This window comes from Daphnia carinata, chromosome 10, assembly GCF_022539665.2.
Source record: "Daphnia carinata strain CSIRO-1 chromosome 10, CSIRO_AGI_Dcar_HiC_V3, whole genome shotgun sequence".
Taxonomy (NCBI): domain Eukaryota; kingdom Metazoa; phylum Arthropoda; class Branchiopoda; order Diplostraca; family Daphniidae; genus Daphnia; species Daphnia carinata.
The window spans coordinates 4,847,555-4,865,997 of NC_081340.1; the positions used below are offsets into that span (position 1 = coordinate 4,847,555).

An 18,443-nucleotide genomic window follows, 5' to 3' on the forward strand; every position below is an offset into this window, starting at 1 on the left:
TTATATATTACTAGAAGGAAATATCATTCACCATTGATCAACCCATCAAGATAATGTGCTTCTTTGTTTAGTAAAGTATAGACAAAACCGAATTAGTGGACAGATTTAATATATTAAATATAAACACTTTTTATCAATTAGGAAATTTAACAGGGGGTTCGAGAGAAAAATTGTAAAATTCTAGGGTAACAGTAAATTAAAAAATAAGAATATTATTGTATTTGTAGCTGATCGTTTCCTTTACATAAACTGGTGACCATTCATTCCTGTGGTAAAAATGTTATTCCAACCAAAACAGCAGAAACAACTAAAATCCAAAACCAATTAAAATTCAAAGTAAACCATGGAAGCCACTTTAGTGTCATTGTTCTGCCAAAATCAAAAGGTATTTATTATGTGCTATAGAAAATTAAACTCTCAAAATTCGTTTGGTATGCCACGATTTGTGGGTTACAGCCAACCTGCAAAATTTCTAAAACAGGCTTTGGCATGACAATGAACGTTGACTTATTGGTCCTGCAAATAACAACTATTTCTTTACATATTGCTAATGTTGTTTTCGTGTTTCGTTTGGAAATATTCCCTTTCAAAAATATTTTTCCTGCATGAGAGGACCCTGGAGGGGACTAGCGTTCACAATGCCGCGGACAATCGTGATGCATCAACTTGTGATAGCTTAATCACCTGATTCGCGGGTTTTCCGGCAGGAGGCTGGGAAAATTCCGTTACTGCAAAGTTCATAAAATAGCATTAAAAAAAACGGTTGTTTGTTTTACGAAAAACTCCACCACAACTATTACATATTTCTCCCAGCCTACGGCCATAGTTGTCGCATCAAGATTAATTAACCTCTTCAAGCCTGGTGAACCGAAGAGCTATGACTAACCATCTATCAAACCTACAAGTATTTTTAGGGCAAATGTATTTACACACTGACACTAGGAGAACCAAAAAATGTAAAGAATCTTATCCTCGATTATTGACCGAGACGATGGGGAATGGTCTAAACTAAGAAGAAGCTAGGTTTTAACTCAACAATCGTAGGAAAAAAAAAAAAGAGAATCCGATGTTTGTCATCATCTCAGTACGGCCGACCGGGTAAGGAGAGGGATAGAGTTGAATATTGTAGCACATTTTGGAAAAAAGATAGAAAATTATCCTTGATAAAATATTTGGAACAAAATAGAAATTCAATCCAGCTTTTGAGTCATGGGCGGGAATTCTCCATCGTCATCCAAGCGTAGATGGTTAACCGGTGGAACTTCCGTGGCGCGCTCCATATCGTGGAACTTTTCAGAATCTGTAAAGTTTAATAAGCATTACAGGGTTAGCTTTTGACCAATCGATCAGTGCGATAACTTGGAATGCATTATTACAAATAAAATTTTCCAATGCATGCAAACCCTCAAATAAGCTGTTCGAGAGAGCGTAAATACAAATTGTCCATATTTTTTTTTTTACACGATTGGGTTATTTAGCTGAAAAAACATGCAAAGCAGGAGCAACCAGACACAAGGAAGTATGAATAGTGGATCGAAAGGAAATATGATGAACCCCAACCTCCTAGGACATCAGCTACGAAAGCCCGCCACGGGATGACGATAAACCAAAAAACGAAAAGAAGTGTAAAGGAAACGAAGCTGAAACTTTGTAAAATTTTTCTTTGAATCGGGAGAGTAGGGGGTACCTGTCATCTGAGAGAATGGTCGTCCCCTGACAATGAGCGCGTAGCTACCTGCATGTTATCACACGGCGGTGTGTTAATTACCGCATCAAACATAAAAAAGACATTCCGTTTGATTTTGGTATGTACGTGAAAAAAATAAAGGAATCGAAAATTCACGAAATAGCTTTAGCCTAATGATGCCACCACCCGAAATCAGTGTGATTTTTGCTACAGTAATTATGTACCTGTCGAATCTAATTTGACTTTGCCTTGGCCTCCACTGTGAACTTCCGACGATTGAGAATTTTCAGGACCACTTTCAGTTGATCCATCCAGTCTATAAAAAAAAGGACACGAAAAATGTTGAACTATTCTATGGTTTGTTTGAGGGACGAATAAATCTATTACCGATGTTGCTTCAACAACGTGCAGTCACCTCCTTCTAACGGGTTGATGGCATAAATGTAAACATACCCATCCGTTGATGCAATCAATAAACGAGTGACTTTTTGGATTCTACATACATTTTTTAAAATAGAAAAGCTGCACTGAACTCATTGATACTATAAACCCTCTATTACTTACGTAGCGAGAGCGCAGACATTTCGAACGCCTTGGAATGGGAGATGAACTGTAGCAAACGCTCTGCCTTGACTGAATACGTCAGCCACCTGAGTTGGCAGATAGCTGGCAGAAACAGAGACTGCCTTGGAAAGGTAACCCATCCAGCCTTGAGGCTCTTCGCTAGATGAACCAGGACGTTGTCTATTTAAATTTATACATTTGAGATTTAAAAAGAGACATAACGCTGTGATACAAAACGGGTACAGTATTGAAAATATGGAAACTTACGCATCTTTGGTGGTTTCTAATCGGAAGACATGAACTGTCTCTGTATTTGATGAAGCAACCAAAAAGTTGGAATCAGCACTGAATGCCAAGCTGTAAATTGTGGCACAACGTTTTACTCCTCGTCGAAACTCGTGCAGACGAGCGCCATCAGACACCTTGAAGATTCGAATAACAGTTCCTTTCTCGGAGGCAGTCGCAATTAGAGTTCCTGTTGAGCTAAAGGCAATTGCAGCCAGTGGCGAATCATGAGCTGGTATCATGGTTTTAGCTTGCTGTAAACACTATACATTAAATTTCAATTAATGACATCAGTAAAATTTGATTTTACCAAATTGTAGGCATCAAAAATTTGGACTTCTCCAATACTTGAAGAGCCAGGATAGGCTAGATAGCAATGGTCATTGTTGGGAGATAATGCACATAAACCTTGGGGGTTTGGAGGAGTGTCACGTATAGTATGTAAAACTTTCATATCTCTTATGTTGTGGATGTACAGAGACTCCTCCAAACACACTACCAATCTCTATATAATGGAAGAAAAAAAAATGAATTTTCCTTGTACACAATTTTATATCTGTTAAACATCCTTACAGCTCTGTTAAGTTTTACAGCTAGAATGGTATTGGAATAAGAGTAATTGCAGATCTCTGTTCCTTTCTTGAAGTGGCAAACTTTCAGCTTGCGTGGGGATGATAAGCTGACTACTGCTACGAGGCTGCTAGAAAACAATCTTTCCACAAGACACACATCTCCATCCAATTCACTACTGCTTTCATATATGAGATCTAAGCGATCCACAGAAGACAAAGAAAACAGCCTGTAGCAGATCTTTGTTCCCACAGCCAGAGACCTGAAGCAAAAAAAAATTAGAATATCGGAAATTGCCATATGCAGTTAGTACATACGTGCAGTCTTGGTTAAAGTTGACGAAGAAACCTCCTGAATTGGAGTCATTTTCTTGTCGGATTTGACTCATCCGTTAAATTAAGAGAAATTTGTTGGGAACAAACTCAATATCTTTCTACAGTTGCTAAATATAACACCTTATTGCAAGGAAACGACAAATACCAATCTTGGAACACTTTTTGTTCAACTGGTTCTTACTAACTTCTTTGTTTTCTCTGTTGCGCAGCTGATTTTTTTTGTCAACAACGGAGAATGGAAAACAGATAGTTTTATCTCAAAATCGTTTATGTTTTTGCCGCTAGATGTCTGAATATGTAGTGTCTAAAAGAAGGCAGCCATTTTTACTGTTACATTTACTAAGGATTTGGCGGTGGACGTGCTTCAGGTATCGCTTACGAAGATTTTTACTTACTTTCGACCAAATCGAAGATTCTATATTTAATGTTTGAATTAGGATGTACAAAAAATTTCAACAACGATAAGAGGATTAATTTCTTCTTTTTTATTGCATTTTCGTCATTAGCCTTAACCTGCAGTTATAGCTTCCAACGACCATGAATATTTAAATGGTTCTAGATATTCATATGGAAACAAAATTGTATAGCACTTTGTTGCATTCTAGATAATCGGGAAATCAATTTAATGTCGGCCATCATGTCCTCCGAAGAACTTGTTACAGCCCCTGTGGATCCCCGATTCCCAAATCAGAATCAAACTAGGTATCCTTTTTTTCATTTTCTTTAGAGTAAAATCAATGTACTTATGTGTTGCTTAATACTTAGATACTGTTGGCAAAGTTTTGTTGATTTTCATCGTTGCCAGAAGATTAAAGGTGAAGATTACACACCATGCCAATACTTTCAGAAGGTGTATAAGTCAGTCTGTCCCAACTCCTGGATAGATAAGTGGAACACCCAACTTGAACAAGGCTCCTTTCCCAAAAAGATTTAAGGTTGAAAATAGCCGAACATTCATAGGTAAACTGTAATTCAACCCAACAACTGTGTAGATTTTCCGATTGGGTCATGTAAGTAATACACAACATGTTCCTTGAATCATGGTATCTTTTCAAAACGTTATTTTATCACTTGGTTGCCCAAGAGATCTCCAGAAGAAGAAACATGTATTTGACTCATTTGTATATTCATGGGAAATATTTCCCAAATATAGTTTAACAAATATGCAAATTTCCTATTACCACTGTTAGAGTAATGCCCAAAAGATTTAATGAAACAACAGTAAACAGTATATGTTTCTCTTGTGCTACTAGTGGACAACCTCTTTCTACATCTTAGTGTACATTTTGTTTCACGTTTATTTTTCCTATCATACTGTACATAAGTGCCTTTGTATATAGCAGCACTTGAGGAGCTATAACATGTCCAAGGGTTAAACCAGTCATTCTTAATATTACTGGTATGTTGTCTCAGGGCACAAAAAACGCGTAATCAATCAAAAACTGATTTGCACCGAAGTAAATCAAATACATTCCCTGCTGCCGATCCTTAAATTCTTTTTCAAACTATGGTGTTATGTGAGTGAAATATAGAAGAAAAAATGCAAATGTTAAACTTAGGAAATGAAAATAAGTTAAAATTTAATATGAAATAGAATTTCGTAATTGGATAATTGCATTTAGTTTATTGCACAATAAGTATTATAAATTTATAACTTTTTACTTATTGTAATGTTGTGTTTACTGGACAGCAGTATGCATCGCACAATTGGCCACCAGAGGGCCGCAAAGTTTACGGTGCAGTATATTTTACCATAGATTTTACCTTTTAAGAAGATAGGAAAATAACGAGTTGTTGAATCCTTTCTTGAAATGAACAACGTTAGTGAATTGAAGTCGCGATACACCCAAATTTATCCCGCATTTGGTTCTTACACAGGTATTTCATCGCATTGTACCCATAATTAATTTATATTTCATTTCAATTGGTGTTGCAGAGTGTATGTCAAGAGCTCTTTTCACTGGACTGTCATCTACCATATTAGGTATTTCCCACAGATTTTACTTTGATATGGTAAAGATAAAAATAATATTTTTTTCTCAAGGCTTCTCCACAGCATTTTGTGTCCAAAATCTTTTGAAAAAAAGATTACCGTACCCTATCAGTGGAAACATATTGGTTTCAAGTTTTGTAGCCGTTGTAGTTGGCTTTAAAGTTACATCAGTAAGAGCTCAATCTTGCCAGGCAGCGTGGTTAGCTGCAGAAGAAAAACACACATTTTTTACTGAAAATGACACCAAATCTAATTAGATGTGGAAGTGTGATTTTTCGAATGACAAGATATACTTCAAACCATAATTTAAGGGCATTGCTTCAAAGTCCAAGACGTACTTCATTATTTGTCAGATCTTTTACTGGAGATAAAATACCTGAAGATGATTATTTCAAACTGGAACTTTGTTCTGAAGAAGACAATCAAGACAATCATGACTACAAAGATCTAGTTCATAGAATGCATCTTTTTCCAAGCATAGGAAATCAAGTTGTTATTGTTCAGCCATTTGTGAAATGGGGACCCAAAAAAAATGAATTAACAACACCAGATTTAATGTTGGAAGAAGCAAAAGGCCTTATTGATTCTCTCCCTAATTGGAAATGTATTGTTCATTTAAATTCAAAGAAATAAATTAGTTTCATAAATATTTTCAACAGGTATTGATGCAGTGAAAATTCCCGTAGAATCGCTTGAAAAGAAAAATGTTTTTGGTAGTGGCCAGTTCGAAAGTTTGCAAAAAAAAATCGGTAAAAATCCCAATATATCGGCAGTTTTTGTCAATGTTAATCTTCTCCGAGGGATTCAAAGAAAGTACAAACTATTCAATTTGAAATCATACATCCTAATACTTTATTGCATCTTTTCCAGAGAGTTGACGACAGCCTTCAGAGTTCCCGTTTATGACCGATACTCAATCGTGCTACAAATCTTCAAAGAAAGGGCCAAAACGCGAGAAGCTAAACTACAAGTAGCTTTTGCTGAAATACCATATTTGAGGTGACTTTGTTGTATATTAGAATCATCCATTTTTATATTTTCATACGCATTTTGACGTCTTTCCTCAGGTCTTGTTTAGTCGGACTCCAAAAAGGAACGAAAAGTGACGGGAGGGGATACGGAACTTTAGTAGGAGATGGGGAATCATATTACGAGTCTAAGCTTCATTTGCTAGAAAGGAGAGAGCTTAAAATAAAAAAAGAATTAGAAAAAATGCATAAAAAGCGTTCGCTTTTGAAATATGAAAGAAAGAAGAGAGAATTCCCAGTTGTTGCAATAGTAGGATATACCAATTCGGGTAACTGACCATCTCATTTATAATTGAGTTGCAGTATATAATTGTTCATTTTACAGGGAAAACTACCTTGATTAAGTCTTTAACTGGTGATTCTAACATACAACCACGGAATGCTCTTTTCGCTACTTTGGATGTAACTGTTCACGGGTTTAAGTTACCTTGCAACTTAACGGTATTACTGATAGACACCGTAGGGTTTATTTCCAATATACCCTTGAACTTGATTGCTGCCTTTAAAGCTACACTTAATGATGCGATCGATGCTGTGAGTAAATGAAATTTATGTCTAAGTATGTTAAAGCATTTAAATAACGATTTAAATTCTTTAGGATATGATAATACATTTACAAGATGCGAGTCATCCCGATAAAAGAAATCAGATCGCAACCGTTAATGATACGCTTAAGCAATTAAACATTGATGCAGCTAAAATCATTCTTCAAGTAGAGAATAAGATCGATAGCATCAAAACGGAAAATCCTCCCTCTTCATGCTTACGAATTAGCGCAAAACATGGAACTGGTACGTATTTTAAACACATCATTTGACATTTAATAACCATACATCATTAAAGGATTGGATGAATTGGTTGAACGAATTCAGTCAAAGTTATTAGACGTTACAAGTCGTAAGCTTTTAAGGTTTATGGTGCCCAACGGGGGAACTGAATATAGGTAAAATTAACTCATTGTTTTCACAAATTGTTTCTGATGAATTTTATATTTAGCTGGTTGCATAAAGAAGCTACTGTGGTTAACTATTCTCATCCTAAAGATCCTCAGTATCTAATTCTTGATGTTTTGGTGACACCAGCTATTTTTGGGAAACTTCGTTCCAATTACCCTAACATTAGAATGTTAAATAAATGAAAGAGTTTGTTTCACTTCCAGATGGCTGTATTTAGAAAAATACACAGTGATTAAGAACGGGGTCTTTCCTTCTTCTCCTTGTACAGCGCCAAAAGCGAGACGTTGGCAACTTTAACGACCTTAAAGCGGACACCTAAGACAGAATATGGTCAAACAATATAAGAAAAAGAAATAACTTCAGCTTCTTCCATACCCGGAATATCACCGACGGCGTGGCCTTTACGACCGAATCCGGCAACCAAGACTTCATCGTTTTCTTCAATGAAAGTCAAGCAACCATCATTGGGGACGAAGGCTGTGATCTTCTTGCCATTCTTGATGAGCTGGACACGAACACACTTGCGGATAGCAGAGTTGGGCTGTTTGGCTTCAACACCACTGCAAATAGATATGAATTTGGTATTAAATTACTTTTGAGAATTTAATGGAGGAACTTACACTTTTTCGAGGACGATTCCCTTGGCGTGAGAGGCACCTCCGAAGGGATTGGCCTTCCACCTGGTACCAAGATGAGCCTTCTTGTATTCCTTGTCGTGCCATCTCTGTTCACGACGATGGTTCACGTGCTTGCGAGCAGTGCGCAATCCTCGTGGTTTACCTGAAAGCGAAACAAAATAGTTAAGTTTTTTGTTATTACCATCCCAAGATGGCGGATTATACAGCACGTGTATATCAAATGCCAGTCATTTTACTAGCAAGCTATTGCTAAACATTATTGACTTTTTTTTTGTACGAAATATATAGGGTTAATATCACATCACCAAACAATGAACACAACAAAAGATTTCCACAAAAACTATCATTTAAACATAACAAAATGAACAATACTCACCCATGATTCTTGGTCAGTGCTAGAGGATAGCTGACATGAAAGAGAATTCTGAGCGTTTGCGTAGAAGAAGGAAGACCTAGCGTTGCCAAGTTACAAGTTATGCCAAAGGCACAACACATTGTCTACTTTAATCGGATGACTTGAACCATTAAAAAAATATATTTAGTCGTGTTATAAGTACTTACTTTAAACATAAATACTTCTTTCCATTCAGAAGTAAATTTTTCTTATTGTTCACTTTTACAATTTGGCATTTGTGGACGCAAAACTGCTAGCAGACGCCATTAGCTTAAGTTTTTATTTGCAAATTCCAAATCGTTTTAGCTGTTGACTGTGAAGTCTATGTTCAAAGCATTTGCACCATCAAACAAAGGAATAATAGAAAAATGTTTGTATGTATTTCCGTGTATAAAAATTCATCATTATGAGTTTAGTGGCAAAGATAACATTAGCATCGTCGATCGCTTTGAGTACTGGGATAGTTTTCTACGTACACCATAAGCAGAACCTGGATCGGTATTCTTTTTAATTTTGATTTAATCATCATTAAGTTTGCATTATATGTTTTTCATGCATGTAGAACAAATTTACATGAAGGTGTGCTACGTGATATCGAGAGACAGAAAAGGAGGAGAGCAGAAAACTTATACATGTTGCAACAACAAATTGACCTCTCTAAGGAACTAAAGAAAAATCTATTACCAGCCATGGATGATGGAAATAAATAGTTTGTTATAGTAACTTTAAAGTACAGAAAGTCTTTCTTTCATAAAGGTACAAATTATGCTTGATATCAATGAGTTCTTGTACACTTGTACCAGTTTTACTTTTATCAGGATTCAGTCAGGAAAACAAAATTATTTTTTAGTTCATGTTTGATCATTACAAGTATCTTTACAAGAAGTGATCTATATTGGCATTCTTAAAATTTCTTCGCCCCGAACCCATTCAGTGTATGTAATCGGGGCTGCAAGCCCGAATGCTAGCAATCGATTGAATATTTTATCCGGTTGCCCCGCTTATAGCTCATTTCTACCCACGTACCCCGATTGTTACGCCGAAACCGTAATAGCTGCCATCTTATAATCTGGTGTCGGGTGTAAGCGGGGTAGACTCGGTTTTTGCGGCGGTTGACATAGGGGCCCGTGTCCCCTTTTCGCCCGCGGCGAACTTTTAACCCGATTACAATTAATCGGGGCCGATCGCTTGGGTTAATCGGAGCTTACCTCTGCATAGAGCAAGCTGGCAACAATGTCATTATCTGGCCTTCTAATATCTTTCCCTGCAGAACGCGGGAAATGCTTCTCGGGAACTTGGACTGTTGTTCAGCATTCGAATTTTCAACTGTAGTTGTTCATAATCACGAATATGTCAAATCCATTTTCATGGGGCATCAAAAGCCCTATCAATCCGACAAATTACATAGGAATGCGACCAGCAGAAGCTGACAAAGTGTTCGAAAAACTTGTGCCCGTTCAGCTGCAGCTATCCTCAACAGAAGAGAGAAAACATTTCTTGAGACTTTCAGTGGAATTGATTTCTTCTGGAATATCTTCAACTTCATTTCGCAAGGTGTGTGTGCAAGTTTTAATTTCAACATTGTGTAAGTTGATGATGTGTAAGAATTTACTAACTGTAATACATTTGTTACAACAGGATTTACAAATTGAAATAACTGATGAAGATGATCCATACATTTTCTATAGCCTTCGGATGTCAGAAGATGATTTCTCTGTTTTAAAATCTCAACAGGGTCTCTTGATTGACTTTTCATCCTTCCCTTCAAAGTTCATTCAACTTGTTGAACGCTGTATATCAGAATATCAAACAGAATCTCCTAAGTATATTGCACAGTGATCTACAACTATGAAAACTTATAATGATGTTCCTTTTTGCCTAGATTTCTTATTCTAATTCGATACCAGAATGAGATGTCAAAACCATGTTTTGTCTTTGAAATAGTTGAAACTAATCCTTTCAAGCATTTATGCCACCTTTCTCTCAAACTGACTGAAGGAGGTGAGACTCAAATAAAGAAGCATCTCTCACTTAAACTTCGACAACTGAAAGAAGAACAAGAAAGCAACCTACAAATTATGAAAGGTTTAGAACAGCAAATTGACATTGAAAGAAAAAATAATGCACAGAAAACAGCAGAATTAGAACTCTTGAAATGTGATTTTCAAGCAAAGCTACAGGATATGCAACAACTACTTAAAATTGAATACCAAACAGAGAAGCAATTGCTTCTCCAAACTAAAATGGACCTTGAGCAGCAGTTTCGGCAACATCAGATGAATGCTGAGGAAAAGGAGAGAAGCTTTTTACAACAAATTAAAGACTTAAAAGAAAAAAATCTACAAATTGAAAACCATGCCAAGTAACAGTGCTAATCATAAAGAGGCGTAACATTAGGTAAATTCATAAAATTCATTTAGAGAGACCACATCCCGTTTGGTGAAAACTGAAGAAGAATGCAATCGTCTTCAGCAAGAATTGTCGTCCGCGCGGCGTCGTGGAGCCAGTCTGGATGCAGATTTTCACAGCAAGGAGAGAACAGTGAATCAATTACGGACGAAAATAGCCGTCTTGGAACAAGTAAAGGCTTTTAATGACTCGTTTTGTTACGTGTGTTGTGCTCACATGTGTCATTGGGCTTGGTGTTTTTGAAGGAATTGAAAGACAAGGACGTGTTATTAGCGAAGCAGCAGGACCTCTTGACTGCAGCGCAAGAGCAAAAGGTTTGGATCAATTATTGAATGAAAATTAGAAAATAGAAGTGTTTTGCTCATTCTTAATTATTTTAAACTGAAGGGTCGTTTGACGAGTATCGTTGAAGAAAAGGATTCTGTTATCACTCGACGCGAAAGTGCTGTTAAAACTATGACAGAAGAACTGATAAAGGCCAACGACATAATACGGAAATTACAAAATGACATTCGAATATTGAATCAAAAGGTACGTTTATTATTGCTTGTGATAAAATGCGAAATCCACTTTTCATTCTTTATACAGTTAAAAACCCGCACAGATGTTGCAAGGGAGCAAGAAAAAGTATTGCAACTTAGAGACAATGAAATCGCTCGTTTGCGAGATGAGCTAAATGGACATTCAAAGTTGCAAGATGAAGTTGTTGAACTTCGAAGTAAAAACGAAGAAAAAGAATCAGCTATAAAAAATAACGAGCAGAGTATGACCCTCTCCTCTCCCCCATATTCGCTGAGTTAACGCAATTTTTTGTATTTTTGAAATGTTAGTTATATCGTATCTAAACAAACAACTCAACGATCTCCAGCTCAGATCCGAAACCACTGGCAGAAATCCTCAATGGTTTTCCACGCCAAATGATATTAATGGCGTAGGACCCAAAATTCCTATGTCCTCACTAAGGTCCTCTCCACTGCAATTGGGTCAAACGCTCGAGAACAGGTAAGTCTAATTTCTTTTGACACGACATGGAAACTTATATTCTCATATTTATATAGAGAAAATGACGAACCACTAGATCCAAAATACTTTCAGCCTAAATCATATGGCGGACTTGTACGCAAAGAAAAGTCATCCGATAGAAATCCGCCTAATTCAAAACCATCGGCATATTTCAAAAAATGATTATTGTAAAGTCAGATTTCCAAGCAAGATTCAACACGTGTAAGACATATTTCTTCTTTTAAATCTAATAAATTCTTTAATGTAACAAAACATTGGCATCTTCGGTTCGTTTGAAACATAAATGAGAAACAGTTGGTTGATCATTAAATTGGCCTAACATTTCACCTGGAGTATACAAATTTCTTAATTAAAATGCATTTTAATTAATTAATGTCTGTATGTACCCGAACGTTTGACCTAGTAAGAAACTCCAAAGTAGTTTCGTAAAAATAGAACTGGAGCGCTGATGAAAAGACTGCCTTAAGAAGGCTAGGACTAAGACCTGAAGGTATAGAATTTTGAAACAAAAAAAATTAAATTAATTTTTACTCCCATAGCTTTTCATCCGATCTCATCAGAGAAAGAAGAAATACCTTTGAGCAATGCAGCTAATCCTTCATTTCGGACGGTTGTTGCAAGGCAATCTAGCAGACTGTTGGGTTATTAGAAAAATGTATGTATATATTTATAGACGCATAATTTAAACAGTAATCTCGAGATGATTCATACCCTTTATATTGGTGCCTATTACAGAACCCTTGCAACTGCATTCGCTTTTTTCCGAGGTCCAGCGGATAAACAAGAGTCTTGGCAACTGCTCCTGCTACGGCCCCACAAGTGAGACTTTTAAGACCAGCACCTTTTCCATCAATGGCTTCTTCATACATTTCAATCAAAAATTTGTAAATGGCAAATTGGCAGCCTGTGTACGGCCCAATCTGGATCAAGGTAGGTGACAATCCATGATATAAAGAAAGGGCTCCTTCTTTTGCCCACATTTTTGATACTACATCCATTACACCCTTGTAAATCTGAAAAACAAAACAAAAAAACAAGCATAACCCGTTAGTTTCACAAAAACAGAGATAATTTTTAGAATCCTAAGACAAATAACCTTGGGTTCTCCCTGTACAATAAGCCTTGTTCTAATTGTATCAAAAGGAAAGGATATTATTGTAGCCAGACATCCAGCCCCTAAACCAGCTGAGAAATTAACTCCAGACTGCACTGATTTTAAGGATGGAGATTGCTCAAAGGCATATGTGGTGATAGCCTCAAATAAACCAAATTGTACAAAACCAAATGTAGCTGAGAGTGCTTGTGCAGCAACATGTCCCTTCCAGAGAGCTGTCCAGCCTTCACCCTTGACAATATGTTGCAACCCTTGAATAATTCCTCTATAGACAGCACTACCACTTGATTTGCTGATTGGCTCTATTTGGACCTAAAAAGGCATGATTGATTTGCTGTAAAAGGTTGTATTGAAGTAATAGCACTGACTTGGAATCTTATTTTTAGCACATCAAATGGTTGGCAGAGGAAACGAGTGGCACATCCTCCTACTGCTCCGGCAAGCCCTCGTTCAGAAAGCACGGTACACGTTCGTTTTTTCACTACGTCTTCCATGAATTTCATATTATAGACTCCTGATTAAATATCTTTCATTTCTAAAGACATTTGATTAGTATTTGATTCGGATTTAACTCGTAAGCCATCGACCAACTCATTTCGAAGAAAAACAATCGTAAAGTTTTCGACTGCTTCTTGCATGAAAGACAGAATCAATTGGGGGCGGGGTTAAAAAACTGCGCACTTTCATTAACAAGTTAGTCTAGCCTTTTATTTTGTAATCGTCAATATATAAATTCAACGTTATTACAAATAAAAATCACAAATAGAATAACGCGTTTTACTTCAAAATATTGCACTGCCACCTAGTGACTACCGGCCTAGTGACTATCTACCTAGCAATCAACGTATCACTTGGTTACCCCCCTCCCTTTTGCGAAATTAGCCATACGTTTTAAGATCGATTTTTGGTTCAAAAAGTTAAGCTAAGAATTTTTACTTCGAAACCTTTCTTCGAAGTCTTTGAGCCTTAAAGCCATTGCGCTTAGAGAAGTTCCCTTTGTTTTTAATTATTTTCTTAAAATTAAAATTCATCATTAGTAGTCTAGTACACCAATAACACCATGGACAAATAATAATATAATAAAAGAAAAGTTATAACGTAGAGGTAATGGGATAATGGGACACGTCCCCTTTTTCAAAATTTTTCAAGCAGGTGCAGCCTTTACCTTTACTTCAATATCGCCACTAGGCGTCTCTGACAATATCTAACCTAGACCCCTATTAGCCTTCAGCCGAGATAGGCTGTGAAAATTCTACAACCTGGCAATGTTACATAAAATCAAAACAGAGAGGCGGTAGCTGGATTGTCTGCACACGCTATCGGTTTCTAGTAGTATGTTCTAGTAAACCATAGCATAGTTCTTGATTATCTCCAGCTCCACGTTTTATTGAAACAATAAGAATATTTAAACGCTCTCGTTGAAAATGTCTGAAAAAGATTATGCTCCATTAAGTGCTGCGTGCGTCAGGGCTCTCAGCGATAAGCTCTATGAAAAACGAAAAGCGGCTGCCTTAGAAATCGAAAAGTATATAACTTAAAATTTATTAATTGCTTACGTCTTATTACTTTTGAAATACAACAGGATGACAAAGGAGTTTTCAACTGTGAACAATTCAATACAAATTAAGAAACTGTTGCGTGTTCTGAGCCAGGAGTTTGCTGTGTCACAAAACCCTCATACTCGTAAAGGTGGATTAATTGGGCTTGCTGCAATGGCAATAGCTCTGGGAAAAGTAAGCTTGGTACATAAAATTTAGTTAATTTTTCATTTAAATCTTGAGGTTTCATTAAGGATACCAATTTGTACATGGAAGAACTTGTACGCCCAATTCTTGCTTGTTTCCTGGACACTGATTCTAGAGTTAGATACTATGCTTGTGAATCCTTGTATAATGTGGCCAAAGTTGGCAGAGGCGCATTGCTGCCACAGTTTAATGAAGTATTTGATGTGTTAGCTAAACTAGTGGCAGACCCTGATCAAAACGTCAAGAGTGGTGCTGAACTTCTCGATAGGCTTTTGAAGGTAAGCTTAAATTGAAATTGGCTATACATTCTAACTTACGCTTTAAACTGCAGGACATTGTGACAGAGTCAGCTTGCTTTGATGTCACTGCCTTCATGCCTTTATTACGTGAACGAATATACACCAGAAACACATTTACAAGGCAATTTTTAATTTCCTGGTTGTCTGTCTTGCATTCGGTGCCCCATTTGGATCTTCTCACCTTTTTACCTGATATACTTGATGGATTATTCACTATCCTAGAAGATCCAACTATGGAAATAAAGAAAATGTGCGAAAGTTTGCTCGGAGAATTCTTAAGAAGCATCATCGAAAATCCTAAACATGTAGACTTCCCGTCCATGATCAACATTCTAATTCATCATAGTCAATCATCAGATGAACTTTCAAGAGTAATGCAACATCGTCACATCTGAAAATGTGTTAATATTGTTGATTTTTCAATTTTCAGTACACAGCTGTTACTTGGATAAGTGAATTTGCCATTTTGTCCGGCCCGGCAATTCTTCCTTATACATCTGGTATTTTAACAGCTATTTTGCCTTGCATGGCCTACGACGACGATAGCAAAAAAGGTAATAACGTTTAGTTTATTCAAATGTTGTTTTCATCCTGGTTGCATAAGATGTTTGGTTATTTTAGATCTGCGTGAAACAACCCGAATTGTGAATTCGAATTTAATGCGACTAGTTGATAGCGATAGTGAAAAGAATATGGAACTAGGTTCTGTGGTTCTTGTTTTAGATCAGCATCTTACTCATAATTCGGTTCACACTAAAGTCGCAGTTTTGAAGTGGATTGAACATTTACTTGGTCATCTACCGAACTCCGTAGGCCTATGCAACACTACATTTCCTTTAACTCAGGATTTTCATTCTTGAACTGATTGATGTAGATTCTTCCCCACACTGAGAAATTATTTCCGGTTTTGTTGAACAATTTGTCAGATCCTGCTGATCAAGTCGTAATATTGACAGTGCAGGCCTTGGCACACATTGCTAGTAAGTTCTTGTCAATACTTTTTCCATCCATGCGTAATCATCGCCATTTAAATCTAGATGCCAAAGCAAATGATGCCATGGGTGATTCTTATTTTCTAAAATTCATGAAAAGCTTATTAGCGTTATTCAGTAGTGACCGTGGCATGCAAGAAGAACGATGGGCTTTCATAATAAGGTTTGTCTAACATCGGTCTAAATACGAGTCGTTACTTGTTTAGGATTTTTATATATCTAAATCTATTCTATTCTAAATCTAATTTTTTGTTCTTTTTGTCTCTCTCTTTCATCTTATAAAATGTTCAGGCAGTTGTGCGTCTTGCTAAGCGCCGAAGATATTTATCGCACATTTGCCGAAATATTAATTGAAGAAAAAAATTGTCGATTTGCTTCAGTGGTAAGAAATTTTTATTTTGTGGTTGCCCCGAGTTCAATGACTCGCTTTTGCTTAGATGGTGGAAACTTTAAGCACTCTGTTACTTACATCTTCCGAGCTGTTCCCGCTAAGGCGAAAATTGAAGGATCTTAACACTGACGTATGATGATTTAAAATATATTTAACAATTTTATCTATCCTGCACCACTTCCAGGAGAGTTGTAATCTCTTCGTGATGCTCTACAAATGCTGGTGTCATAATCCGGTAGCTACGGTTGCATTATGCCTATTGACACAAAACTATCTACAAGCATCGAACCTCATTCGTCACTTGTAAATCACCTTGATGACGAAACAAATCCTCCTGTTCAAGAAATTATTATAGTTTTTTTCCTTTTCTCTACAGCGGTAATCTTGAAGTTACTGTTGATTTCCTAACGGAGATTGACCAATTAGTTCAACTGATCGAGTCACCAATTTTCGCATGTAAACATTTTATTCTTGCTATTTCATATTTGGCGTGTTCTAAAATAGACCTTTCATGTAGATCTTCGCATAGAGCTATTGGAACCGGATAAAAATGGCCCTATCGTTCACACCTTATATGGCTTGCTGATGCTTCTTCCGCAGAGCGAAGCGTTCCATACGCTGAGGCGAAGATTGGAATGTGTTGCACACTTACGTCCTTTAGCTGATAACAGGTTCTGCGTTTATCCGTATTTTCTCTCTATATGTCTTAATCATATTTCTGTCTTTTAATACCCAGAAACATCGTACAGGCAAAAGACAAAAGGCCTCTAATCAAGGCTATCGACTTCCAAAAGCTAACTGAGCATTTCGTGCATGTCCAGGAAAAACACTGCCAATATGAACTTGAAACGAGGATAGCGGGCATGTCGAACCATAAATAAAAAAAAGTTTAGCAGATACTTTAAGTTTGGCTGAAAATCCTATGCAAAGTCAAGAATTTTACCGCTAAACAGTCAACTGAATCTATGAAGATTCCTTTGAGAATTCATACCCGTGTGTAGGTGTTGTCTTCATCCAGTAAAAAAGCCAGACATCTAAAAAACAACAATTTTTTTTCCTGTCTATGTACTTTTCCACATTGCATTCCATTCTAAGCATTTCTTTCTGAAAGAACACTTTCACCTTTCTAACTTGCACTTAGCAACTTCCTTGTTAATTAAGCTTTTGCAATACATGTTTATTGTTATTATTGAATTTCGTTCTTTCATATTATATTTATATATGTATATTATTTATGTATAATATTTATTGCACTTTTATCTCACCTCATACAACGTGAAGGCGAAGTGAAGTACTAGTTCACCTAGAACCATGTTACAAAATTTTCTAAATCTTAAAGTTAGTCTTTAAATTTGAAGAAAAAAACGAAGCCTATCGCATGAAGCCAGAAATTTTTACGCTTGACGCTTTGGTATGGCGATGATTGATAAAAAACTATCCACTGCTCTATACCAGTACGCAAAACATTGGTTTTGGTTGGTTGAATTTTTTATTTCCAGCTGTGTCGCTCTTGCCTTCCTATTGCATAGTATCTTCCTGTGCGAGAGAAAACTAAAAAGTTGTGTCTTAAATTGAATTCGCCGCCCATTTTGAAATATGTGGCAACGTTGCTTGAGTTTTGTGAATCGCCACCAGTCGCTATTTGATAGTTCATTGTCGTGTGTGAAACATGTGGTGTGCATCTGACGGGCGAAATACTGGACACATCAGGCAGCAATAGTAAAGTAATACTTGAGTGAATGTTTCGCCAAGAAAATATTGTTAACCAAAGACATTGATTCTAATTCTAACAAAAACATTGTTCCACAAGAAACTTTAATTTGAGAATACCTAACGATATTTGAAACTCCTTTTCAAATTACAAAATGAATGGCACATTATTAAGAAGAAACTATAAGAAGTAATTCTTTTCATGCTGAGTCATTGTTTGTTTCTTTCTAAATTTTAGGGAATATCACAAGTTTTGAACAAGATGTGGTGCCTTGGCCCTCGTTGTCTCATCTCCATGCCAGATGGCCAT

General features: G+C 36.6%; 7 protein-coding genes across 10 annotated transcripts; 4 read left to right on the top strand and 3 right to left on the bottom strand.

Moving 5' to 3' along the window:
- Nucleotides 1-904: 904 nt before the first annotated feature.
- On the bottom strand, nucleotides 905-3,661 carry LOC130696323 (WD repeat domain phosphoinositide-interacting protein 2-like). Of its 3 annotated transcripts, XM_057519408.2 has the most exons (10): nucleotides 3,424-3,661; nucleotides 3,110-3,368; nucleotides 2,847-3,041; nucleotides 2,519-2,790; nucleotides 2,252-2,431; nucleotides 2,075-2,182; nucleotides 1,912-2,003; nucleotides 1,688-1,735; nucleotides 1,561-1,575; nucleotides 905-1,300 (listed from the first exon to the last, which is right to left on the bottom strand). In XM_057519408.2, the coding sequence occupies exons 1-10, from the start codon at nucleotides 3,492-3,494 to the stop codon at nucleotides 1,191-1,193; spliced, it is 1,350 nt and encodes a 449-aa protein (XP_057375391.1). In that variant the 5' UTR covers nucleotides 3,495-3,661; the 3' UTR covers nucleotides 905-1,190. The 3 variants fall into 3 exon arrangements, with proteins under 3 accessions (XP_057375391.1, XP_057375392.1, XP_057375393.1); XM_057519409.2 differs by lacking the exon at nucleotides 1,561-1,575 and having other exon boundaries at nucleotides 3,424-3,660; XM_057519410.2 differs by lacking the exons at nucleotides 1,561-1,575; nucleotides 1,688-1,735 and having other exon boundaries at nucleotides 3,424-3,659.
- A 1,537-nt stretch (nucleotides 3,662-5,198) lies between these two features.
- Nucleotides 5,199-5,836, top strand: LOC130696327 (transmembrane protein 141-like). Its single transcript, XM_057519413.2, has 3 exons — nucleotides 5,199-5,319; nucleotides 5,378-5,425; nucleotides 5,486-5,836. The coding sequence occupies exons 1-3, from the start codon at nucleotides 5,253-5,255 to the stop codon at nucleotides 5,689-5,691; spliced, it is 321 nt and encodes a 106-aa protein (XP_057375396.1). The 5' UTR covers nucleotides 5,199-5,252; the 3' UTR covers nucleotides 5,692-5,836.
- On the top strand, nucleotides 5,672-7,657 carry LOC130696321 (putative GTP-binding protein 6). The gene is made up of 8 exons (XM_057519406.1): nucleotides 5,672-6,038; nucleotides 6,094-6,247; nucleotides 6,305-6,433; nucleotides 6,502-6,731; nucleotides 6,788-6,996; nucleotides 7,061-7,253; nucleotides 7,306-7,405; nucleotides 7,459-7,657. The coding sequence occupies exons 1-8, from the start codon at nucleotides 5,672-5,674 to the stop codon at nucleotides 7,598-7,600; spliced, it is 1,524 nt and encodes a 507-aa protein (XP_057375389.1). The 3' UTR covers nucleotides 7,601-7,657.
- Nucleotides 7,632-8,528, bottom strand: LOC130696330 (small ribosomal subunit protein uS12). Its single transcript, XM_057519417.2, has 4 exons — nucleotides 8,433-8,528; nucleotides 8,039-8,198; nucleotides 7,794-7,978; nucleotides 7,632-7,733 (listed from the first exon to the last, which is right to left on the bottom strand). The coding sequence occupies exons 1-4, from the start codon at nucleotides 8,434-8,436 to the stop codon at nucleotides 7,651-7,653; spliced, it is 432 nt and encodes a 143-aa protein (XP_057375400.1). The 5' UTR covers nucleotides 8,437-8,528; the 3' UTR covers nucleotides 7,632-7,650.
- A 1,170-nt stretch (nucleotides 8,529-9,698) lies between these two features.
- On the top strand, nucleotides 9,699-12,134 carry LOC130696318 (spindle assembly abnormal protein 6 homolog). The gene is made up of 9 exons (XM_057519402.2): nucleotides 9,699-10,004; nucleotides 10,089-10,273; nucleotides 10,333-10,812; nucleotides 10,871-11,030; nucleotides 11,105-11,173; nucleotides 11,247-11,390; nucleotides 11,448-11,622; nucleotides 11,690-11,861; nucleotides 11,918-12,134. Exons 1-9 carry the CDS (start codon nucleotides 9,801-9,803, stop codon nucleotides 12,042-12,044), a joined length of 1,716 nt encoding a protein of 571 aa, XP_057375385.1. The 5' UTR covers nucleotides 9,699-9,800; the 3' UTR covers nucleotides 12,045-12,134.
- LOC130696325 (mitochondrial thiamine pyrophosphate carrier-like) lies at nucleotides 11,379-13,703 on the bottom strand. Its single transcript, XM_057519412.2, has 6 exons — nucleotides 13,365-13,703; nucleotides 12,979-13,308; nucleotides 12,594-12,895; nucleotides 12,458-12,516; nucleotides 12,269-12,366; nucleotides 11,379-12,209 (listed from the first exon to the last, which is right to left on the bottom strand). The coding sequence occupies exons 1-6, from the start codon at nucleotides 13,497-13,499 to the stop codon at nucleotides 12,198-12,200; spliced, it is 936 nt and encodes a 311-aa protein (XP_057375395.1). The 5' UTR covers nucleotides 13,500-13,703; the 3' UTR covers nucleotides 11,379-12,197.
- A 598-nt stretch (nucleotides 13,704-14,301) lies between these two features.
- Nucleotides 14,302-17,554, top strand: LOC130696329 (protein VAC14 homolog). 2 transcript variants are annotated; one of them, XM_057519415.2, is made up of 14 exons: nucleotides 14,303-14,521; nucleotides 14,579-14,729; nucleotides 14,789-15,019; nucleotides 15,073-15,411; nucleotides 15,471-15,594; nucleotides 15,662-15,849; nucleotides 15,915-16,020; nucleotides 16,078-16,195; nucleotides 16,324-16,414; nucleotides 16,470-16,553; nucleotides 16,608-16,726; nucleotides 16,800-16,879; nucleotides 16,941-17,094; nucleotides 17,160-17,553. In XM_057519415.2, exons 1-14 carry the CDS (start codon nucleotides 14,421-14,423, stop codon nucleotides 17,302-17,304), a joined length of 2,031 nt encoding a protein of 676 aa, XP_057375398.1. In that variant the 5' UTR covers nucleotides 14,303-14,420; the 3' UTR covers nucleotides 17,305-17,553. The 2 variants fall into 2 exon arrangements, with proteins under 2 accessions (XP_059353401.1, XP_057375398.1); XM_059497418.1 differs by having other exon boundaries at nucleotides 14,302-14,521; nucleotides 15,915-16,195; nucleotides 17,160-17,554.
- The last annotated feature ends 889 nt before the right edge of the window (nucleotides 17,555-18,443 follow it).

Bases quoted from the DNA above. Each gene is read 5' to 3' on its own strand.
- LOC130696323 (XM_057519408.2), bottom strand. From the start codon at position 3,494: ATGAGTCAAATCCGACAAGAAAATGACTCCAATTCAGGAGGTTTCTTC. The intron at 2,791-2,846 runs GTAAAATCAAAT...TAGTGTTTACAG, and splicing joins TTTTTGATGCCTACAATTTG to CAAGCTAAAACCATGATACC. The intron at 2,432-2,518 runs GTAAGTTTCCAT...AAATTTAAATAG, and splicing joins TTAGAAACCACCAAAGATGC to ACAACGTCCTGGTTCATCTA.
- LOC130696327 (XM_057519413.2), top strand. From the start codon at position 5,253: ATGAACAACGTTAGTGAATTGAAGTCGCGATACACCCAAATTTATCCC. The intron at 5,320-5,377 runs GTATTTCATCGC...TTGGTGTTGCAG, and splicing joins CGCATTTGGTTCTTACACAG to AGTGTATGTCAAGAGCTCTT. The intron at 5,426-5,485 runs GTATTTCCCACA...TTTTTTCTCAAG, and splicing joins ACTGTCATCTACCATATTAG to GCTTCTCCACAGCATTTTGT.
- LOC130696321 (XM_057519406.1), top strand. From the start codon at position 5,672: ATGACACCAAATCTAATTAGATGTGGAAGTGTGATTTTTCGAATGACA. The intron at 6,039-6,093 runs GTATTGTTCATT...TATTTTCAACAG, and splicing joins TTCTCTCCCTAATTGGAAAT to GTATTGATGCAGTGAAAATT. The intron at 6,732-6,787 runs GTAACTGACCAT...TTCATTTTACAG, and splicing joins AGTAGGATATACCAATTCGG to GGAAAACTACCTTGATTAAG.
- LOC130696330 (XM_057519417.2), bottom strand. The intron at 7,979-8,038 runs GTAAGTTCCTCC...ATCTATTTGCAG, and splicing joins GGAATCGTCCTCGAAAAAGT to TGGTGTTGAAGCCAAACAGC. The intron at 7,734-7,793 runs GTATGGAAGAAG...ATTCTGTCTTAG, and splicing joins CGCCGTCGGTGATATTCCGG to GTGTCCGCTTTAAGGTCGTT.
- LOC130696318 (XM_057519402.2), top strand. From the start codon at position 9,801: ATGTCAAATCCATTTTCATGGGGCATCAAAAGCCCTATCAATCCGACA. The intron at 10,274-10,332 runs GTATATTGCACA...CTTTTTGCCTAG, and splicing joins TATCAAACAGAATCTCCTAA to ATTTCTTATTCTAATTCGAT. The intron at 10,813-10,870 runs GTAACAGTGCTA...AAATTCATTTAG, and splicing joins CAAATTGAAAACCATGCCAA to AGAGACCACATCCCGTTTGG.
- LOC130696325 (XM_057519412.2), bottom strand. From the start codon at position 13,499: ATGAAATTCATGGAAGACGTAGTGAAAAAACGAACGTGTACCGTGCTT. The intron at 12,896-12,978 runs GTTATTTGTCTT...TTTGTTTTTCAG, and splicing joins TTGTACAGGGAGAACCCAAG to ATTTACAAGGGTGTAATGGA. The intron at 12,367-12,457 runs GTATTTCTTCTT...CTATACCTTCAG, and splicing joins ATTAGCTGCATTGCTCAAAG to GTCTTAGTCCTAGCCTTCTT.
- LOC130696329 (XM_059497418.1), top strand. From the start codon at position 14,421: ATGTCTGAAAAAGATTATGCTCCATTAAGTGCTGCGTGCGTCAGGGCT. The intron at 16,554-16,607 runs GTATGATGATTT...CACCACTTCCAG, and splicing joins TGAAGGATCTTAACACTGAC to GAGAGTTGTAATCTCTTCGT. The intron at 16,880-16,940 runs GTAAACATTTTA...CCTTTCATGTAG, and splicing joins CGAGTCACCAATTTTCGCAT to ATCTTCGCATAGAGCTATTG.